This window comes from Mercenaria mercenaria, chromosome 9, assembly GCF_021730395.1.
Source record: "Mercenaria mercenaria strain notata chromosome 9, MADL_Memer_1, whole genome shotgun sequence".
Classification (NCBI taxonomy): Eukaryota; Metazoa; Mollusca; class Bivalvia; order Venerida; family Veneridae; genus Mercenaria; species Mercenaria mercenaria.
Window position 1 is genome coordinate 65648134 of NC_069369.1, and position 23814 is coordinate 65671947.

The 23814-nt window shown below is 35.0% G+C and overlaps 1 protein-coding gene across 1 annotated transcript; it reads left to right on the forward strand.

Annotated features, from left to right (window-relative positions):
- Positions 1–1159: 1159 nt before the first annotated feature.
- Positions 1160–17738, forward strand: LOC123547329 (heat shock 70 kDa protein 13-like). The gene is made up of 7 exons (XM_045334344.2): positions 1160–1298; positions 3537–3626; positions 4181–4286; positions 5040–5187; positions 7515–7734; positions 8284–8454; positions 9688–17738. Exons 1-7 carry the CDS (start codon positions 1274–1276, stop codon positions 10233–10235), a joined length of 1308 nt encoding a protein of 435 aa, XP_045190279.2. The 5' UTR covers positions 1160–1273; the 3' UTR covers positions 10236–17738.
- The last annotated feature ends 6076 nt before the right edge of the window (positions 17739–23814 follow it).

Consider the following 23814-nt stretch of genomic DNA (forward strand, 5'->3'; position numbering starts at 1 on the left):
CATATGGTGGTAATGGCGTGACTGAGTCTGTCTAGTGCAAAGAAGTTTTAGTTTTTATATCTCTTTGTTTAGTGTAAGGGGTTAAGTAGTGTGTAGGTGTTATATCTACAAGCCCATAATGAATTTTATAGAAAAAAGTGAGACGAGCATTAATTCTGTCTTCTACGTTCATGTGATTCCCAGTTCAGCTGGTTAAAAATATCTGTGATAGTTCCAGGTTATTTACAGTAGTTAATAGTTACAAATGTATAGCTGCTCTTTTTTGAACACTTTCTAAGATCTGATCTGATACGTGAAATGAATCCCAAACTGATGAGCTGTCATTTTCAATTGAGTTTTACGAAGGTTTTGTATGCTGCTGCTTTTATTTCAGGTTTTGGCTGACTTTACTATAGTAGGCTTATTTATTTGAGGTGTCCAGGCAATAAAGATTTGACAGGGGACTACCATGAAGAGAGTAGGCCTAATTAGTCAGGACTGCCTGCTTAGATTTTGTAATGTGCACGTCTGGGCTACATTGAAGGACATCCTCCATTTCCTCTCCCACTCTTCCAAACTATTTGAATCATCTGTCTCTGACTGAAAGAATCTCACGATATAGCTACTATGCAATCGTCAGCAAAATGTCGGACACTAGAACGTACAGTGGTAGGGAGATCATTTATACAGAGAAGAAATAGAGAAGGCCCAAGAACAGAACCCTGGGGTACTCCAGTGTCTGCAGTAGTCTCTCAAGAAGCTGTCCCATGTCCGTACTACTACTTTCTGGGATTTGTTTATAATGCTAGATTTTTTTTCTACACAAACGCACATATAACTCCGAAATAGAATCTATACGTATAGGCATACTATTGACATTTTCACCAGACCAAGGTTTCTAAATAGTCCAACAAATTTGACGCGATCCTAGGAAATATTGTTATTTTGTTATTTTATCTCCAGTTGCCCGTCACAAATATAAAACAATCTGACCGTCGACTTATTTTGACTATATAGATCTAGATGTTTTATGCAACAAAATGCGTCTCGGTCTAAGTCTCCAAAATTTTCTGCAAGATGCCCCCTCCACTAATTACCAGTCTGGTAGGAAAACCGGCCTGACTACGCCCTTGCCTTTCCTCTTTGTCTCCCTTAACAGATACTCTTTAAAACGGAGAACTACACGTCAGAAATTTTTCTTCCGGTTTCAAAGTGACAGCTGTTTTGCAGTTTTAACCATATTTTAACAATTAATCATGTTATAATGTAAAAAAATATTAAAGAATTTTGAAGCATGGGTACTACATTCATTATTTTAGGTAAGAATCTGTTTACTGTTTTTATTCGTTTATTTTTTATGTGAAGGTAGATAGCCGGTTGGACCAGCCACTTTCCGCTTTTTTTTGTCTAATTCAATTTCATAGAGACAAAAGCCAGTCTATTTGAGAGATTTTCACAGAGGAATGATGTTAAAATTATCTATGATATTGCAGATATACATAGACTGGCTCAGTTCACTAGGCCTACATAAATTATTTCAATAATAAAAATGTAAAAAGATATATCATAGTCTAGGGTCCGGTAACTGGACGTTATCTACATCTACAATGCAGTCATACTTGACTATTACACATTGGTGGTGCTGGGTCAATATCTTCACTCATTTGGCTTATCGGGATGACTTACTTTATGATCTGATGTTCTATAGTTGTCATCCCTCTAAGCCTTACCCATGTCTGCATTTTACTGTCATTAAAATATTATACTGGTCAGCCTTATATACTTGCTTTAATAAATTAAACATTTATATTCATGTAGAAACTTAAATGGGTTGAATTTAATTCATATTTTTAAATAAGAGACTTAAATCTTTGAAAATATGATGTGACAGGTGCGAGAAGATATATCTACTCTGACACCAGTATCAATAAAGAGCAGACTGCCGATGACTAAATTGCAGAAACAAAACAGATTCATAAAATGTCAGCAAGTCAAGTTTATGCTTTAAATTTAACATAAATTCATTATCAGAAAATTCAAATTTAATCATTACAAATACTTTGTATATGTACCAGAAAACGTTCCCAACGGATTTCATTGGGGATTTCCTTACAGAAATATGTAGAATAAGTTTGGACGTGACGGAGACAGCGACAGTCAAAAGTTATCACACTGTCCCGAAACGTCCTATTATTTGGACTAGGTCAAGAAAACATAATGAAAAAAAAGTAAGTAAGAAGAGGTTGGACAGATTAAAGGGTTGGAAATAAAGAATTAAGTTTGGCGAGTTACATTTTCGTCTCTTCAACACAGACCTCTCCGGTTATGGTGCCCATGGCCGGCATAGCAATAGGAATCACTAGAAAGTTACTGTAACTGGACCCCTTAGGACTAGAATGAAAGTAATATATACTAATAACAGCCCCTGCTTGAAAGATGCCTGCCGATGTTGCAGAGGCCTCTGACTTGCCTGCCGATGTTGCAGAGGCCTCTGACTTGGTAAGTATAGTGTTACTTTGCAACATCGGCAGGCAAGTTGTTTCATGATGTAAATTGTAATATATCTTGGGAAGAAGGACTTCTTGAATAAAGATTTAGATGTAGATGGCTGGCAGAATTTGGAGTGGGAGAATCAGGTGTGACTCTGGGCTGGGATGATGTACTGACTGACTGGGATGTCCACAAGATCGTTGATGATCTTGTACAACCTGGTCATATTGATTGGAATGACCTATTAGACAGACAGTTACCAGTAAAAGTGGTATTATTACACTATGGTTGTGCTAGACATGTTAATCTTATGAATGCTTATCAATAATTGGAAAATTCTTGAGCATAGGACCTTCAGACTGTGGTCAGAAGGTTTGGGGGTAACGAGTACGTTGAAGGTATAGTGACCTTGGAAGGCCCTTTAGAAGAACAAAAATGAAGTACCATTGAATAAGCTGAACATTGTTTATGTGTACAATGCACTAAGGTCAGAAATTGTACAAAACTAAGAGAAATAAATTGAATGAATTTATATGGCAAACATTGAATATTTGTCAATTTCTTTTTTCATCAGATTGGAACATATTATGATTTCTAGTGAATTTTGAATTAGAATGGTTGATGCAAGAAATATTGTTGGTCTCCATTTGCCTGGACGACACATACATTGTAGTTACAGGTCTGCATGCTTCAAGACTGAAAACGTTTCTGATTAACAACTCCGGGTGAACACTTGAGCCTACACAGTACTCCTGCCATTTTTCATAGGATGATTAATTGCCTATGGTCATTTGATGTCTCTCTGTTCTTTGGTGTCAGTATGACAAGGTCATAGCAACCTCAAGACTGGAATTAGATTCCTGAGAACATTTGAATATTGGAACTACCCACTTCATAATCATATAGTCAGTGGATCCGCTTATGATTTTGTGTGTCATCAAGTCAAAGCATGATACTAACTTGATACTGAAAACTACATACTGTGTTACCTGCAACGTGCCATCATAGGGGTATATTTTGTATTACAATAGTGAAATGAAGTTTGATTTTATAATTTACTGTTGTAGGAACATCTATCCTTGCTGTTTTACTTGCTGGCTACTTTGCACAGAGATACCTTCCTCCACCCAAACCTAAAATAGTCGGAATTGATCTTGGTAAGTTTATCTCAATCAATAAAAAATTATATTGTGCAGTCATTTAATTTCACACGCATGATATAGAGTGGTTTCAGCCACTAAGCTATTTCATGGGTCTGAAATTTTCGTGGTTTCAGCCACTAAGACTATTTCATGGGTATGAAATTTCATGGTGTCTGTCACAAAGGCTATTTCATGGGGATTTGAATCTGTGACTTTAAAATCTTAATGATGAAATAAATGGAATTATTATTTTGTTTGTTTAGATCTAAAGGGAATGGTCTTTCTTTAAAACTGAAGTTTAGTCATATTATGAACATTAGAACACAAGTTTTTTTGAGTTGGGAATCGAAATCGCGTTGCCTTTGCAATGAAACCTTTTCTACCATTTTGACCAATACACTGCAGAGGAATTTGTACTTAACATACATTTATTGATTAAACTTTATAATTAAGAAAAATTTCCTTCAGTACTCTTTGACAAACATTTCTAGCTAGACTGAAAAATTTTAAGTACATACTATCAAATTATTATAAATGCAGCAATTTCTTTTTTCACACATGTATTCCAGGAACAACCTATTCCTGTGTCGGGGTATACCATGCTGTTCTGGGAACAGTAGATATATTAGAAGTACAGGATAAACACAAATGCATACCAAGTGTGATAGCATTTAGGTAAGAACAGTAACATTCTATTAGTCTGTCTGAGTTATATCAATAGAACTTTTATACCAAGTGTGATAGCATGTACATTTGATAAGGGTGATACATGTAGCTTCTCAGTATATGACTGTGTGTGGTCAGTTTTGATGAGGAGACATGGGGGTCTGTGCCTGGTTCTCAGTTTTAAACGGTAATAAACCAGCATCATGAATTGATCAGTCACTTCTGTTGAGAACTTTGAGTTATATATAGTTACAGCATACTGACAGGCAATGAAATCAACTGAACAGTCATGTTTTAGATATATTGTAGCATAAAAATCTCAGATTGCTTTGAGGGAAGCAGTACATTTCGTTAACACGAGGAGAATACTGTCCACTATGGTTGAGCAGAGACAATATTACTGTTCTATGAAAAGCAGTGTGATATTTTGTTTTATTATGCAAAAAATTCTTTTTTAAAAATTTAGTATATGCGATCAGCCATTCACATGACAAGTGACACAACTGAATAGCTGTTACATAAAAAAGGTCTGTTAAAGATGTGTACACGTTACAAAAAGCATGCACATGGTGCAGAAGCTTCTGATAGTAAAATCTGTAAAAGTGTTGACAATATTATATTTTACTTAATATTGACCAAGAGAAATAAAAGATATAATTCTGATAAAAATAGCAAGAATACAGTCAATGACATAACATTTGTTATATGGAAGTTTTGCATTGATAAAACAATACTATACACATTTCTGTTTTGTTTGTCCAGTGTTACAGGTCAGGTGTTGGTAGGGTATGATGCAGTAGCCCAGGCTGAGCACAACCCAGACAATACCATCTACGATGCTAAAAGGTTCATTGGTAAAACTTTCACAGAAACAGAAATTGTACAAGCACAAAAACAGTATCCATTCAAGGTGAGTGATAGATAACTTCATCAGCTTGACTATGTGAAATTAGCTTTAAGTTGTCACCCTTTTGTTGGCTTCCATGTAGATGTCTACATCAGCATCACAAAAATTTTGCATATTATAAACAAGTTTCTCAGTCACTGTCAGAGCTGATACCTTCAGGTCTCAAATGTGTCTTTGACCTAATGAGAACAAGATACAATCATAACTATAGATTTCATTTTTGTTTAAATTATGCCCTTTTGAACTTGAAAAATTTGGTGAAAGTTTTGCTGGTAAGCGGGTTTCTCAGAATTTGAGAAACTACTTAATCAAAATAATGTATTTTAACAATGCACAAGTCTTTGGCATCAGAAGATAGCTTCACAGAGCAAGTTGTATAAATCTAGCTTGCATTTTGTGAAAATTATGCCTTTTTAGCTTGTCTGATTTTTGAAAAAAATCTACGAGGTATTGTCGTCACTTGATAGTCGGCATTGGTTAAAATTTTTGTTTAGGTCGACCTTTTCTCAAATAACATAAGAGCTACAGCTTTGAAACTTTGCAGACTTGTTTATAATCAATAGGTGACTTAGTAGGCCAAGAACCATAACTCTGATATGCATTTTGTCAAAATTATGACCCTTTTTGTACATAGAAAATTTTTGTTTCTTGGTTAAAACTTTTGCTTACCGGTAGGACAGCCTTTTCTCAAAAACTATCAGAGCTACAGCTTTGAAACTTTGCACACTTCTTTATCATCATTAGATTACTATGTAGGCCAAAAACCATCCTTCTGATATGCATATTGTTAGAACTATGGCCCTTTTTGTACTTAGAAAATTTGAGTTTCTTGGTTAAAATATTCGTTTAGGTCCACCTTTTCTCAAAAACTATAAGAGCTACAGCTTTGAAACTTTGTTTATCATCATTAGGTGACTATGTAGGCCAAGAACCATAACTCTTACCTGCATTTTGTCAGAATTATGGCCCTTTTTGTACATAGAAAATCTGAACTAACTTTTTTCCTTACAAACTGACCAGTACTTGCAGACGAGCGATGGCATCAGTAGGTGGTGCTCTTGTTAACATTTTGGAGTGACATGAATTATAGGACTGCATGCTTTTAAGCCCTTTGGCATCATGAAATGGTCATTCTTAGCCAGCTTCCATAAATCTGACTCACAGTTTACAAAGTTATGCCCCTTCTAAATTTTTGTGTGTAAGCTAGCATTATGAAGACGAGTTTCAAATAATCCAGTGCACTATCAGATAGCCCTTGTTGTTATATGCATTTTTTTTACTCATTTCTTGAAGAGCTTTACTACTTACCTAGTCAGTAAGATATTTTGCTAGTTTTTAGTTGAAAGTGTTGCACTATTTATCCAAGATGAAGTCTTTTGGCGTAGCATCAAGAAAAACGTTCTTGTAAAAAAATGTGAAGATAGACTATTTAAGCAATTTTATGACACATTAAGGTATTGTTTCCTATAATAATTTTTCTGTTTATGTAAGTAATCTACAGAAACACAGTAAAGATGTCAATTTTGTAAAATAACAAATCTATTTTCCTTTTAACCACAGCATTATTTTGGTTACCCTTTCAAAGGTAAAGATTTTAAACTAAGTCATACTCTGTAATGTTGTAGTTGCCAGTTTGTGACATCTTTCGGTTTCAAACACACATACTTTGAAATCATTTTTATTCGTGTAGGACGAATTTTCACATATTTTGGGCTAGGACCGATGGGCGAATTTAAGACCGCGCTATTATTATTTTTTAATTTAATTTTTTCATTTATAAATTTAAAATGCGCAAATTAAAGCTCGCGTGAAACAGTCCTTTTTCACGTTTGCGCGAAATTTCATGCCAGGGAATTTAAATGATTTCACAGTAACTGCTCTTAATAGCAAAAATAACCTAAACAAGAATTTATGCAAGATATTAATTTTTTTGCAGATAGTTTTGATGTACCAGTCTACTTGCAGATAGTTTTGATGTACCAGTCTATTTGCAGATAGTTTTGATATACCAGTCTACTTGCAGGTAGTTTTGATGTACCAGTCTACTTGCAGATAGTTTTGATGTACCACTCTATTTGCAGATAGTTTTGATGTACCAGTCTACTTGCAGGTAGTTTTGATGTACCAGTCTACTTGCAGGTAGTTTTGATGTACCAGTCTACTTGCAGGTAGTTTTGATGTACCAGTCTACTTGCAGGTAGTTTTGATGTACCAGTCTACTTGCAGATAGTTTTGATGTACCAGTCTACTGCAATACTTCACTTAAAATTCAATATGTTTTTGTGCCCTTTAACCTTTAGCTCACATTTTTTTGTTTACTAATTGTGTAGTTAGAGGGAGATCAGGATGGACTAGTCCATTTTGTAGTGAAGGTAAATGAAACTGTGAAGATTCTGTATCCAGAAGATGTTGGAGCGATGATAATTGGGACGTTACGCGAGGCGGCTGCAAATAACCTGAGTGCACCTGTTACTAAAGCCGTGTTATCAGTGCCGGCAGAATTTGATGCCAGGCAGAGAAATCATACAAGGAAAGCTGCAAACTTAGCTGGTAATGATAGCTAGAGATTTTAGTCCATCATGTATGTTTGGTAGAAAAATGTAGAACAAAGTGCCACATTCAATCCCCCCCACCCTCCCACCCCTGTATAGATTTTCCCCTGTTGCCTCCTTTACTTTTGTCTTCATGAATTTGTCAGGGCAAGTCTTCCAGTATTGTTTGTTTGGTGTACAGTTGGCAGAATGTAAGGTGATACATGTACTGAGCTGGATTGTTCTGGACTTTGCTTGAAGCCAGTAGAACTTCCCAGGTTCATATAAGATAAATGCTGTTAGCTAGATTGTCAGTGTTCTTTAGATTAATTTAATGAACATAGAAGATCACAGCCTCTAAAAGATTCGCTTGTCCATGGCTGTGCTTGGCAAATGTTCATTCTTCAGTTACCATTGATATGTACCTTAGCATAATATTTAACATAAGGTAAATACATAAAAATATATTTATTCATTAGTCTGTGTTGTAAATTTTAGGAAAAAGTACTGGCAACCATACTGTAATATTATGTTCATAGAAGTATAAAAACATTTTACTTTCCTTTAGGCCTAGAAGTGTTACGAATCATCAACGAGCCTACAGCAGCTGCTTTAGCTTACGGATTACACAATAAACTAGGACTGGAGAATGTGATTGTGGTTGATCTAGGGGGAGGAACTCTTGATGTCTCATTGCTAAATGTTCAGGGAGGAATGTTCCTTACACAAGCTATGGCAGGTCAGTTGTTTGAAAATTTGTGTAACAGAATACTTCATTTCATATATTGCATGGATAACGTGAATTAATTTAGCTGCTAAGTGGTTTAGAATACTGGTACTTGGTGATCTGGGTGATGCCGTAGAAAGAATCACAATTGAAAAATTTTAGTATAAAAAAACCAGCATGACTACTGGAAAATAATTTCAGTTTCATTTAGCAGTTATATACATTCAATTTTGAAACATGTCTAACTTTTGAAAAGAGGATGTGTGTTAAAAATGTTAACTGGTTACACACTTAGTTATAGAAATTAACCAGTGACTTTTATACAAAAAGCTGTTTTGCCGGATTAGATTTATACTTTAAATTCTTTATGATAATTATGCACCCAATTCTTTAAACATTGATGTTTTTGGTAAATCTGTAATCATTACTTTTACTAGAACTTATGTTGTAGATTCTAACCCTTACACTGCTAAATTTCTATAATGAACTTGACCATCTTTCAATTTGGACAGTACCATTAACTGTTAAAAAGGGTGCTTACTAAAAAGATACTGACTGAATGGTGAACAGTGTAGATCATGATCAGACTGCACAGACGTGCAGGCTGATCATGATCTACACTGGTCACAAAGGCAGAACCAATCGTGTCCAGCATGACATAGTAATTGATTATCATCAATAGGAGAACAAACCCTTGGAGATTTGATAAAAAAGATTTGCATGCCAAAGTACTTATTCATTTTATTTGATACGTTGACATCTGAAGAATAAATATGGAAATTTGTTTAAAGAAATAACAAGTTCTTTGCAGTTGTATCGTTGATGATTTTACAGAAAAACATTAACTATTGGATCATTAATTAACCAGTATCACATACCAAAAATAATTGGTTTAAATTATGCTAATTTATATTAGGCTGATTGTGAAACAAGTTCTACAACTTGTATTAATCACTCTTTACAACTCATTCCTGATGGAGTCCATCACCATGAACGTATGAGAGAAAAGAAGCCAGTTTCCCTTTAAATGCTGTGTTGAAAGTGAGGGAGCTACTGATACCATTTTTCACATTGGTATAAAGCTGCTAGGGATCGAACCTACTTCCTCCCACATTTAAGCAGAATGCTTTGCTATGCACTACAGCCATTTTACGTGCAGTTTAAAAGTTTGGAAAGTAAGAATTTATAAAAAATGTACTGACACATTCTATTAAAATATTGTTTAAATGTTTCTGTATTTACCAGGAAACAACAGACTTGGCGGCCAAGACTTCAACCAGAGGCTGATGTCACATTTGCGTAAAGTTATAGAGCAAAGATACGGTAAACCATTGACTGATAGAGAAGACCTCCAGAGTTTGTTGTTGCACATTGAGGACCTAAAAGTCAACTTGACACAGGAAAGCGACAGCGAAATTACATTACACTTTCATTCGTTGACCGAAAATAATAAGAATAAAGTGTTCAGTGAAAAAGTTACAAGAGATTTGTTTGAAGATCTGAATAAGGATTTGTTTGAGAAAGTTCTAGAACCTATTGAAATAGTGTTAAAAGCAGTAGATTTGACTATAGAAGATATAGACGAAACCGTTTTAGTTGGAGGATCTACTAGAATACCAAAAATCCGAGAACTGATCGGAGAATTTTTCAAAAAGGCACCAATTACATCAGAGGACCCAGATCTTGCAGTAGCTACGGGTGTTTCTATACAGGCGGGTATATTAGGGGGCATGTGGCCCCTTACTGTTAGTGCTGTGGAACTACCAACACGGGTTAAAAAGATACATGTCTAATGCTCGAAGCTTTAAATGTTAATAGCTAGATTTTCAGTTAATAGTATAATATTTCATTTTTTTAATGGTTTGCCTATTTTTTAAAATTATTTATCACAAGCATTTAATCAAAAAGTTTTATTTATTTACCTCTTCTTAAAGTTCTTTTTAGGTTAAAGGAGATTTTGTAATTTTCAGATAATCAAGGCCTACGAGTGGTTTATTGCCTGTTTTATTGCGGTTCAGAGTTGAGATACCCAGGAATTGAATCACTTTGGCGTTAGCCTGGGTGGTAAAATATATGTTCCCAAGCTATTGAACAATGAAACTTGGTAAATTGGATAATAAACCACAAGAAGGCCTTGATTGTTTTCATTCTAACTTGCTTATTGAAAGATTTTGATAAAAATTACACAGGACTTCAGGTATCATAATTTGAGGACATAATTGAGGTCATAATGTTCTCTTACCAGTCCACGTGTCAGCTGTTGTTTTTTTTTATCACAGGATACCGGTATACATTGCTTGACCATCTTCTTTGTTTAATTTGCTGTAAGATTGAGCCATCTTAGAATGAAAGTCAAATTTAATAATCATAACATTGGCTGGATGGGATAATTTATAATTTTCAGCTTTGATGAAACTGTAGCATGTTTCTTTGTAATAAACATAAATTATAGTTTTAGACAGCAAGTTCAGTGCCAGATTCCTCCAATTATTGATGATGATACTCTAAAGAGATATCTGTATTTTCCAAGCCATTTAAACTTAGCCTGAATGTTGTTGTATCTTTCAGATATACAGGTACATAAAAGTTACACATTTGCTGGTCCAAATGTATTATAGTATTTTAAGTTATTGTTGTAAGGATGTTGTGTGACCTATGAAAGTTAGTATAGAGTTTCTTTTCTCAGTTTCTGACATACTTTTTTTCAGTCAGCTGAGTACTCTGTTTCGGGGAAAAAAAAATACATTTGTACTTGTTATACATTTTAATTACTTAGAAAGTCATAGTTTTTTCCCCATTTCAGTTTGTAAAACAATATTAATTTTGTTATTGTTAACAGTTAGCTACAGAAGAGTATTAGTGCCAGGTGTATGTATTTCAAGAACTTGAATATTTGGCTTAGTACATTTGCTAACATTTTTACATCGTGAACTTTTCCACTTTTACAGTGTACAGTGGAGCAGCTAAAATAGAGTAAAGAAACACTGTAAATAGAACAGCTAAAGTTATTTAAAGAAATGCTATAGATGAATAATGTAAAGAAATGCTATAGATGAATAATGTAAAGAAATGCTATAAATAGAACAGACCAAGTTCTGTAAAGAAATGTTAAAAATAGAACAGATGAAGTACGGAAATGCAAAGAAATGCTATAAACAGAACAGATGAAGTAATGTAAAGAAATGCTATAAATAGAACATGTGAAGTAATGTAAAGAAATGCTATAAATAGAACATGTGAAGTAATGTAAAGAAATGCAGCTGGTTGATGAGTTTGTATTATCTATGAATGGCAGTGTCATTTAACTTACACATGGTGCTAATTGGTTGTTTAGGATTTTTAGTGCATTTATATTACCATGTTTTAATATCTCAAGAATATGTATCTGATCTTTTATATTAAATTTTATAGTAGGAGTAGGTAGTTTTATGACAAGCCTTTAATCTTTGTAGACATATAGATTGAACATATTTTATTTTTTCATGATGAATTATTTAAACAAGTTTTTAAAAAGGACATAACTAGATGAGATGTTAGAAAATTTGTTTTTAATAACAAATTAGTATTATAAGTGCACATGGTGGCATCAGGACAATGCTTGTGATGTTGCCAGAGTATAATCAGTAAATTAAAGTTAAAATTATTATGTGAACATCAGATTGCCGTGAAAAAAAAAACTGCATCTGCTGATAAATTAAAAAAGTCAAATACAGACCATACCGGTACTGATGATAAACCCGAACAGAAAATGAGGTTTTTTACCTGTAACTTTTTTGTTTCTGCAAATTGTAATCAACGGTCGGTATCAAAATAAAGCTTAACCTTTGCTGAAAACTTTACATAATTCAAATTTTTATTTAGTAAACAAACTCACACGAAGTGAGGCCCTGAAAGGGGTATGTAAAAAGGGGACTGTATGAACGTTGACTGATGATAAATTAGAACACTTTGTCATTTACAAAATTTTCTTGGTATTATTATATTGAAACTTTCCCCAAAAAGCTGCAACAGTCATTCCTGATCAAGTAATGAAAAGTTACCAAATGTCAGGCCTTCATGTTTCGACAGTGAGCATGCGCAAAAAACACCCTCTTCCCCAGTAATTTTGGATAAATATTTTTTATACAAATTTATGTAAGTCATTTATTTATACAGAATATTTACCAATTTTGTTTTTATTTACACCAGTTGGTGTTATAAGTGGAAACTATTAGATGGTGTGTTCAACTTTATAAATAACTTTATCATCAGTACCAGTACTACAAAATTATTGATTTATGGGGACCTAAATCTATGAAATGAAGTCCCAACCAACAAATAAAACTCCTATAAATTTAATCTTCAAAGGTTGAAATCCATGAACTCAAATCCCTGGGGAATAGCCATTTTGCTCAAAACCATGAAATTTTGTGTCTACGAAGTTAGATGATTTCACATTATAAGCCAAGTTATTGTAGAAATTGTTACTTTGTAAACTAGTAATATATTAATGTAAATCTAGCAGTGAGCTGCTGAAACATCTTATTAAGTTTATTCTTTTTATTACCATTCATGTGAAATGCTTATGTTCATAGGGGCCCCATTTGTCAAATGGTTATGGTTACTGACTTTGAATCACTTGCCCTTCACTTCTGTGGGGTTGAGCCCTGGAAGGATCGGCATGTGCGTAAGCTCCACAACTCACTTGTGGAAGGTCACTGGTTTTACCCTGGGGTCTTTTGCCATCTGTAAAAACTTTTTTATTACAATACATAAAATTGCAGGTTTTTTTTTCTTCTTTATAACAATCTAATTAATAGGAGTAAATAAAACAGGTCTAAGTTTTAAAGCCTTTGTTTAAAATTATGGATTTTGATATTTGTTATTAATGTTATGTTGTCTTTGTAAACATCAGTTGTTTTGTAGCCCGCCCGCTTAGCTCAGTAGGGAGAGCGTTGGTCTAAGGATCGCGGGGTCGCATGTTCGATCCCTGGGCAGGGCGTATGTTCTCCGTGACGATTTGATAAAAGACATTGTGTCTGAAATCATTCGTCCTCCACCTCTCATAATTCATGTGGAGAAGTTGGCAGTTACTTGCGGAAAACAGGTTTGTATTGGTACAGAATCCAAGAATGTTGGTTAGGTTAACTGCCTGCCGTTACATGACTGAAATACTGTTGAAAAATGGCATTAAACCCAAAGCAGAAATAAATAAACAGTTGTTATGTAAACTAATCACGACTGTATTCTCTTAGTGACAGTATTTTGATGTGTCAGTGTTGAATTAGGTGATATTAGTTCAGGGTTGGCAAGCAATTACTCAGGGTGGGAAAACCCACCTGGAAAACACAGGTTTTCTAGAGCTGGACAATACCCACAAAAGTGGGTAATACTGGGCAGTAGTGGGTAATAAACATAAAATCAAAAATAAATTTCTCATTTTTACATGATATTGATTTAATAAGTCTTCTGTACAGTATATACAAATTTGCTGCCCACTAAACACATGCTTTACAAAGTCACATTAATTTTTTAGAGAAGTTCCGCACTGGGTCCTTTGGTTTCATTGTTACCACTTTGAAACCCACACAAAGAATGAAAAATGTACCCAAAATTTTTGCCAACTCTGTTGTTAATTGTCTTTTAATTGAAGGATCCAACCTTTGATGATGTTATTTTCAATGTTTTAAGATTGGCAATAACTAGTTCTTTAAAGGTATACTATTGAAAAGAGGACTCTATTATAAAGAAATGATTTTAATAAGATTATAACATGACTGTTGTTTTTGTCTTTTGTTGATACTTGTATATATATTTGTTGTTGATTATATTTGTTATTGTTATATTTTCCAGAATAAGATATGTAATTTTGTTAGCTTTATAGAACACCATGGTGATAGGAAACTTCCATCCTGCTTAATATATCGGTATTTAATTGTTTCTTTTTTTGGTGCCCTCACTCAGTATGTGAAGTATTGCAGTTTTTGACTGCTGCTAGATATAATGTATACTGCTAAATATAGTGTATACCAATCAGTTTACACGAATTGGTGATCAATTCATATCTAGGTAAATCTGTCACTGTATTGGATGAATAGAATAATGTAAACTCAAGCTGTGAACTTTAAAATGCTGGCATGCATTTTTTTATTTACAAAAATCATAATAACAGGCAGTATTTCACCGGAATTTTGACAGATTTTCAATAATGCTGGCATTCTTTTTAACTCACCTGAGCACTGTGTCCTGAGCACATGTGCTCATGGTGAGCTATTGTGATCATGCTGTGTCCGTCGTGCATCCGTAATATTTTATTTTGCATAAAGCTTTACATGAACATTCTGGTCAAATTTTTAGCAACCTACCTGAAACTATTGATTAACCTTTAGCCTGCTGGCAGCAAGTGATTCTGCCTTTGCGACCAGTGCAGACCAAGATTAGCCTGCACACCAGTGCAGGCTGATCATGGTCTGCAATATTCGCTATTCAGTCAGTAAATTTTCAGTGAACACCCCTTCGATTAATAAATAGTATTGCTTAAATTTAATGATAGACCAGTCCATTTTAGAAATTTAGCAGGTTAAAGGAAGCATACCAGGTATGTCAGGTATTACACTAGTTCATTAAATGAGAATTTTTTAAACCAGTTTTCAGTATTTTCTTGACAAGTATTTTGTCCTACAGCCAGCCATCCATTTTTATGGGTCATTTTCAAGATGATGCTGAGAAAGAAAATACATACAGATACATGACAAATTAAAGTTCTTAAAACAATTTTCCTATAGACATATTTCCACACTTTTGTAAACACAACTGCAATTTCTGTATTCTACACAACTTTTTTAAAGTACTCATAAAATTCACATTTAGTAACAGTATGTCTTATGAAATAAAAAACAATTTTGTAAGTTTGTAAAAAAAATGAAACAGATTTATAAATGTCTACTGTTTCTTGTCATCATTGATAAACTGAAAAAAATGAAAGCTTACACCCACTACTGTAAATGCAGAAATGTACAGTATAATTGTAAAGTTTGTGTTTTTAGCTCACCTGTCACAAAGTGACAAGGTGAGCTTTTGTGATCGCGTGGCGTCCGTCGTCCGTGCGTGCGTAAACTTTTGCTTGTGACCACTCTAGAGGTCACATTTTTCATGGGATCTTTATGAAAGTTGGTCAGAATGTTTATCTTGATGATATCTAGGTCAAGTTCGAAACTGGGTCACGTGCAGTCAAAAACTAGGTCAGTAGGTCTAAAAATAGAAAAACCTTGTGACCTCTCTAGAGGCCATATTTTTCATGAGATTTTCATGAAAATTAGTCAGAATGTTCACCTTGATGATATCTAGGTCAAGTTCGAAACTGGGTCACGTGGGGTCAAAAACTAGGTCAGTAGGTCTAAAAATAGAAAAACCTTGTGACCTCTCTAGAGGCCATATTTCTCAATGGATCTTCATGAAAATTGGTCAGAATGTTCATCTTGATGATATCTAGGTCAAGTTCGAAACTGGGTCACGTGGGTTCAAAAACTAGGTCAGTAGATCTAAAAGTAGAAAAACCTTGTGACCTCTCTAGAGGCCATATTTTTCACGAGATCTTCATAAAAATTAGTCAGAATGTTCACCTTGATGATATCTAGGTCAAGTTCGAAACTTGGTCACGTGGGGTCAAAAACTAGGTCAGCAGGTCTAAAGATAGAAAAACCTTGTGACCTCTCTAGAGGTCATATTTTTCAATGGATCTTCATGAAAATTGGTCAGAATGTTCACCTTGATGATATCTAGATCAGATTTGAAACTGGGTCCAGTGTGGTTAAAAACTAGGTCAGTAGGTCTGAAAATAGAAAAACTTTGTGACCTCTCTAGAGGCCATATTTTTCATGGGATCTTTATGAAAATTGGTCAGACTGTTCACCTTGATGATATCTAGGTCAGTTTCGAAACTGGGTCAACTGCGGTCAAAAACTAGGTCAGTAGGTCTAAAAATAGAAAAACATTGTGACCTCTCTAGAGGCCATATTTTTCAAGAGATCTTCATGAAAATTGGTCAGAATGTTCATCTTGATGATATCTAGGTCAGGTTCGAAACTTGGTCAGGTGCAGTCAAAAACTAGGTCAGTAGGTCTAAAAATAGAAAAACTTTGTGACCTCTCTAGAGGCCATATTTCTCAATGGATCTTCATGAAAATTGGTGAGAATGTTCAGCTTGATGATATCTAGGTCAAGTTCGTAACTGGGTCATGTGCGATCAAAAACTAGGTCAGTATGTCGAAAAACAGAAAAACCTTGTGACCTCTCTAGAGGCCATATTTTTCAAGAGATCTTCATGAAAATTGGTGAGAATGTTCATCTTGATGATATCTAGGTCAAGTTTTAAAGTGGGTCACGTGCCTTCTAAAACTAGGTCATTAGGTCAAATAATAGAAAAACCTTATGACCTCTCTAAGAGGTCATATTTTTCAATGGATCTTCATGAAAATTGGTCAGAATTTTTTATCTTGATGATATCTAGGTCACATATGCTCAAAAACTGGGTCACTATGTCAAATAATAGAAATAACGAGGTCATACTCAGTTCAACACTTGGTCATGTGGGAATAGGTGAGCGATTCAGGACCATCATGGTCCTCTTGTTTTTGTAGTACTATGTATTGGGAATTAACAATATATAACTTCCAGAAATATATAACTAATACACTTGGGTATGGCTGTCTTATAAAAGGTTAAAATGTATACAGTCAAGTCTATTGGAAAACCTGTTTTTTGAACGTTAATTTGGCACATTATGTACCGGTAGGTTAAAAGGATGGGCCTTTGGTTGTGGGGATGTAGCATATGTTTGAATGGCAAATTACCTGTAGTTGTACATACAGTCAGACTTAGTCCGCTCGAACTTGGATATATCGTACACCACCCTTCGCTCAACCTCATCGCCAGGTGCATGCAAAATATCTATATTTTTTTATGTCTCGAAAAACCGGTGACTCAAATAAATTTTGCTGTTGGGTTGAGTTCGAGCGAACGCATTTCGACTCTATATTATACTTGAACTTGTTACCTCTTAGGTTACCAAGTGAGAATATTTCCCTCTAAAACATCTTTGTTATATTTGTTTTCTAGTCAGTATTGTAGTATTGTCTAATTACATCATTTTGTTTTTCAATTTCATATTTGTCGAAATAGGTATTTGGTATGTTATGCTTACATTATTTCTCATCTGAGACACTTTTAAGATTTCCTCTACTGCTTATAAATGTGTTCAGATGTCTGTGATTCAGATATTTATTTGACATTCCTGAAATAAAGATCACAGTTTCCTATTTCTGTCTTTGTTGTATATAGTGTATTTCCCACTGGACATCATTTGGTGTACTAGTATTTATTCTAATTATATGAATTAGTACAGATCTTTAGTTTGAAATATGACTTTAAATGTCTATATTTCTTTGATAAATGAATCCATAAATTGGCACTTTTCTATGGCCAGATGTTCAGTATTAATCCTAAAATTTGTGATGTTTAGGTATTAATTTACTCCTAAAACCAGAGATGCTTTTGAGAAAAGCGCATGTCTCCCACAACTGCCCCTATGAAAAATGTTAGTTTCTCTAGATGTTTTAGACGAGTGGATCCAATTAGATGGTCTGGATGAGTAGATCCAATCAGTAATTCAATGGCCATAAATCAAAAGTGCCTGGGCGGATTTGGCTAGTTATTGAACTTGGCTAAGGTCTTATGGCCAAACACATTTTGTTCAAGTTTGGTGAAGATCGGATGAGAAATGTTCGACTTAGAGAGCAGACAAGAGTAAAAAGACAGATTTTTTCGGTAATTCTAGGGCCGTTACTCAAAAATGCCTGGACGGATTTGGCTAGTTATCGAACTTGGACGAGGTCTCATGGTCAAACACATTTTGTTCAAGTTTGGTGAAGATCGGATGAGAAATGTTTGACTTAGAGTGCAGACAATATTAAAAAGGCCGATTTTTCGATAATTCAAGGGCCGTAACTCCAAAATGCCTTTACCGATTTGGCTAGTTATCGAACTTGGCCGAGGTCTTATGGTCAAACACATTTTGTTTAAGTTTGGTGGAAATCGGATGAGAAATGTTCGACTTAGAGTGCGGACAAGCTTTGCGACAGACAGACAGACACACACACACACAGACAGACACACACACAGACTGGAGTAAAGCAATATGTCTCCCACACCACTGTGTGGTGGGAGACATAATTATTACTTTATTTATTACTTGATTTATTGCTATATTTGTTATGCCCGCCTTGAAAGAAGCGGGGGTATATTGCTTTGCATATGACGGTCTGTAGGTTGGTCAGTCCATCTGTCTGTAGAGAAAACAGTTTCCGCTTACTTAATAACTTGGGAACCACTTCACTCAGAATATTCAAACTTGGTAGCATGATTGGGCTTACAAAGTAGATGGCCCCTATTGTTTTGGAGGTCAAAGGTCACAGGAAGCATTTTCCGATCAATAACTTGAGAGTCACTCAAGCCAGAACCTTCAAACTTGACAGTAAGATTGGGTTTATGAATTAGATAATTCCTGTTTTTATGGTGGTGTCAGCAAGTCAAAGGTCGATGTCATAGGGGTCTGAGCATTGAAAATATTTCCAGCTCAATAACTTTAGAACCGCTTGACCCAGAATGTTCAAACTTGGTAGCATGATCGAGGTTTTAAAGTAGATGGTACTTACTGTTTTTTGGGACAATAGGTAAATGGTCAGTATCTCGGGGGCCTGAACCTTGAAAACGGTGTCTGCCAGATAACGTGAGAACCATTTAACCCAGAACTTTCAATCTTGATAGCTTGACTGGTTTATGAAGTAGATGACCCATATGGTTTTAGAAGTCAATATGTCAATCAGAGGTCAAGGTCACAGGGGACTGAAAACGGTTTCTACTCAATAACTCGAAAACCACTTGACCCAGAACATTTAAACTTGGAAGCATGGCTGGGCTTGTGAAGTAGATGCAGTGTGCCCTTACCACGTGACTTTGACGTCATTTTATGGCTAATACGGCAAGCTGAATTCCGTCGATTCGAGTCTTCAAAGTAGCGTAAGTTCTTTATTTCTTGATCAAATATGACCAAATAAAGCGGAGGCTAAGGCAAAAAGTGAGTACTACACTCACAAGTAATCGTTTTTATGAACAGATGAACAGTTTTGGCATGAAAACGGGAAAACTGTTTTATTAAGTGAAAATTAGCATGCTAAGACGGCAAGCAAGTGCCCTTTTTGACAGAAGAACAGATGATTATGGATACCAAAGGTGATGTACATATTACCGATTCACAGGGATTTAATGCCGGCACTGTACGAGACCTTAGTTGACAAAAATGTAGCAGAATTATTGAAAAACTGTAGAAAATGCAAAATATGCTAAGACGGCAAGCCCGCTAATACGGCAAGTCATTTTTATAAAAGATATATTGTTGCACAAACTTAAGCGGTATTCAACTTTATACCCAGCCTTGGTAACGGGAAATAGAGATGTCTTCGCCCGTCCATCCGTTACCCATCCGTCCGTCCGTGTGCAGTCATTATCTTCTAAACTCCATATCAAATTATCATCAAGTTTGGGTCTGATATTCATCTCATCAAGATACTGTGCAAAACCTGTGTTCCCGTTTGTTGATTCAAGATCACGAGGTCATTTTGAAGATTTGGACTTCTTTCTTGTTTGGATCATATGGCCTAACCCCTAGTGGGATATTCACAAAACTAGAGCAATATGTTTTCCTCATCAAGATCATGTCAGGGTCACAAGATTAGATTTGATAAAATACTTGTGAAATAAACACTTATATAAAACTTCAGCGACATTCATTTATCAGCTCCTAGAATCACTAGTGCGGAGATAAGGAAGTTGAAAAGGTTATACAAATGGTTTATACAAAAAAATCGTGAGCTAAATGTTTACCTATTCGTCATGACCCGGAAGCATAACTCAAATATGAAATATATGTTTTAATGGTCGCTCCAGCTTAATTAAAACCTGTTGACATCTGAGGAAAAATCTGTCCCGCCGAGTACTTTGTTTTCACATTGATAGAGAAATCTTTAAAACTTTTGAACTCGGCCAGACGTTTCAGAATCACAGTTTCAAAAGTTATATGACATCCCAATGAGCCACATGAATAACTGAGATACACTTGGTACAATTTCATATCTAGTTTTTATGCTACCATTTTATTCTGACGTGGGTTCGGCATATATTACTGGACTGCAATACTTGGTACAGGATGGTCGCTGCATTGTTCTAGTACTACTGGTTCAGGTCAAGGTCACGTTGAGGGATCAACTATCTTGTGACTGTTAGTGTAGGGCATTTGGAAATTATTTTGAAACTCTTCACAGTTTTTTCATTTCAACCTGGCAATCCAAGATGTTCTCCAAACAGTGTATGTAATAAAAGTAAAACATATATGATGCTTCTTTTTATTTTCAGAACGATGAAGTCGACAAGAAGTAAACTTAAACTTTGAAAGCCTTGTGGAAAATGCCAGCAGCAGATCAGCACAGCCTTTTCATGGATACGAACCGAAGATGAAATATTCAATAAAATATTGTACGCCTGTTTTTCCAATAAGCATTATTCGCATGGAATTCCGTCTGTTCAAAGAATTAAGGAAACTGTTCAAAAATCGCCTTCAAAAAACAATGACACCAAAAGGTTTGCATGATTGAGAAGCTATCAAAATCACCAAGTGCCATAAAAGTTCGATGTTCATTTTACATTCCTGAATCGAAATTTGAAACGGGGAAGCTGAGCCAGATATTAATCCACTTACAGGCTGAAATTTAAGAACTAACTAAATTAGTACCTTCTGTTATGGAAAATTTGTTAGAGGACGGTTATGATCAAAACATGTTGACATTTCAAAGACAAACAAAGTGTTTAATTCCGGTATTGTTTTATCAGTTGCAGCGTAACGTTACGACTTTTTGATAAAATAAAATTGTATCTTATCTAGACAATCAGGAAAAAAGTGGAACTGTCAACGTATTTGATTTTGATTTCGTTTTATGAACTTAAATATAAATTATTACATAAACCTTCAACATATATGTAGTTCGCAATACGTCATATACAGCACGAGAGTCATCTTACACCCCGGGTTGTAAGACGGATTTTTCCAACACTGGTAAAAATACCAGAAATCCCCTTCTGGTATGCAAGAAAAAGATTCTGTCACTGGCTGTAGATACAGATGGAAATATCCGACTATCGGGTAACTGTTTACGTGATAACTCGGCTGTGCCGTGTTACCGTCGAAACCGTTGTCCTCGAGGCTGAATACTCCCTTCCGCACCTACAAACAGTGAAAGAATCTTACATTATTTTCAGATGGGCAAAACAGGGAAATCTGTCAAGAGAACAATTTCATATGTAATTTTCATGCTACCATTTTATTCTGACGTGGGTTCGACATATCTTACTGGACTGCAATACAAACAATATGTACTTACTTGTACACTGTTGTATATAATGCAAGTTCTTTACATTTGTCTTAAATAGAAAAGAAACAGATAAAATGACAAATTACTTATTTCATTTTGAAACGTTACAAATTATAAAATGAGTTAAAAAACAAAACAAAACAAAAAAAAAAACATATTTGTTATCAATTTGATTATCACAATAAATGCAGTTCGAAACAAGCATAAAGTTCGCACAATGTAGCTGCAGCCATCAGTTCAGCCATCCTTGTGGTCTTGTGACCAATAACGTCACACAATAAATTCTTGTCACTTTTTCTGGCGTCGTGCTGTACCTAGTCGTCCCTTCTGCTAAACTTTTCCGCAAGTTGAGCATATGTGGTTTTTGGTAACACCATGTACGGTGCATCTATGGATTAGATACTTCAACATTAATGTATGTTTATGGAAGAAGTGTGTGCAAAAAAGCACTATTCGCTTAATTAATGGTGTCATAAGTAAATATTATTGGGCCTGAACCCAGTTACAACTTTTTGAGCGGCTTATTCTGCTGGACTTTAATTGTTAGTTTTAATGTACATACAGTAAGCTTCTAAATTTTTAGTTTGATACATACAATTAGATATGACTAGATAGCAGAAGTGTTGTGTGAAAAGGCATTGAAAGGCATTGAAAAATTCCAAACTCATATCGGGTACATATTTCTAAAGAAATATTGTTGAATTTACAACTACAGAAAACTATACCTATGCCTTTGTAGGAGCCGCCTGCTTGAGAAACCCTTGCCACAGCGTGTGAAAAGTTATGTTTCAGCATGCGGTTAAGTTCCTCTTGTGCTGGTAATCGTTCCCACATTGAGCACATATATACTCTGCTTTTGCCGCTGGCGAAGCCATCATACTGAAACACATTAAACATAAAAGTGTACTATGTCTATTTATTTCTCAAGGAAGTGAGCTGTTTTTGTGTTTATTCATTTATTTAAAATGTATTTATTTATCTATTTGTTTATTTTGTTTTATTTTTTGAGGGATGCACATTTACCCTAGCTATTTCGATTAACAACCAGTAGCCTAAAACCGAGTCGTTCTTTTTTTTCTTTATTATTATTATTATCATCATTTATTCTTTTGCAGTTTGATTTTCAAGTATTTCATTCTTTTGAAATATATATTCTACATAATAACATAAAAAGTAAAATGTTGCTTCAAGCTTTCGTCCAGCAGAGAAAGCGAGAACCAGCAGGTACCAGCGTTCACCTCGCCTATTACGTACAAAGTGGGCAAGCCACAGTTTGCTTTTGTAAATGGAGAGAAATTTTTGACGCAAAAATTCTCACGTATTCTGTTGACAGCAGTAAAAATCCAGTACTATCACGATTTTCATTATGAAAAATAATATAGATTTTTACTGCATTGAAGAAAACAGGAAATCCTTCGGAAAGTTGCAAAAAGAATAAAACACGAGATGACTTTAAAGCTTTCTATCTTGTATGGCTTTAAAGCAGTGAGAGATTAGTTCTGATAACTAGCTTTGATACGTTTACATATGCTAATGATAAATATCTGCTTTGGGATATACAGCGATAATGAAAAAGATAAAAAAAAATAAATAAGAAATAAAGGTGCGTATTAGTTGGGGTTGGGGTTTGGCGATCAGAAGTGTCAAGTGTTGCAAAACCTCGCATGAACACTTTGTGACTTGAATTACATAACGATTCTTTGACGTTTTTATGTAGTTTTGACAAGATGTAGAGTGATCTACTCTTGATAAGCATCCGATGACTGTTTGGAAAGAAGTGCGACTTCATAGACGAGATTTTCATGAAAATGACTTGCCGTATTAGCGGGCTTGCCGTCTTAGCATATTTTGCATTTTCTACAGTTTTCAATAATTCTGCTACATTTTTGTCAACTAAATTCTCCTACAGAGC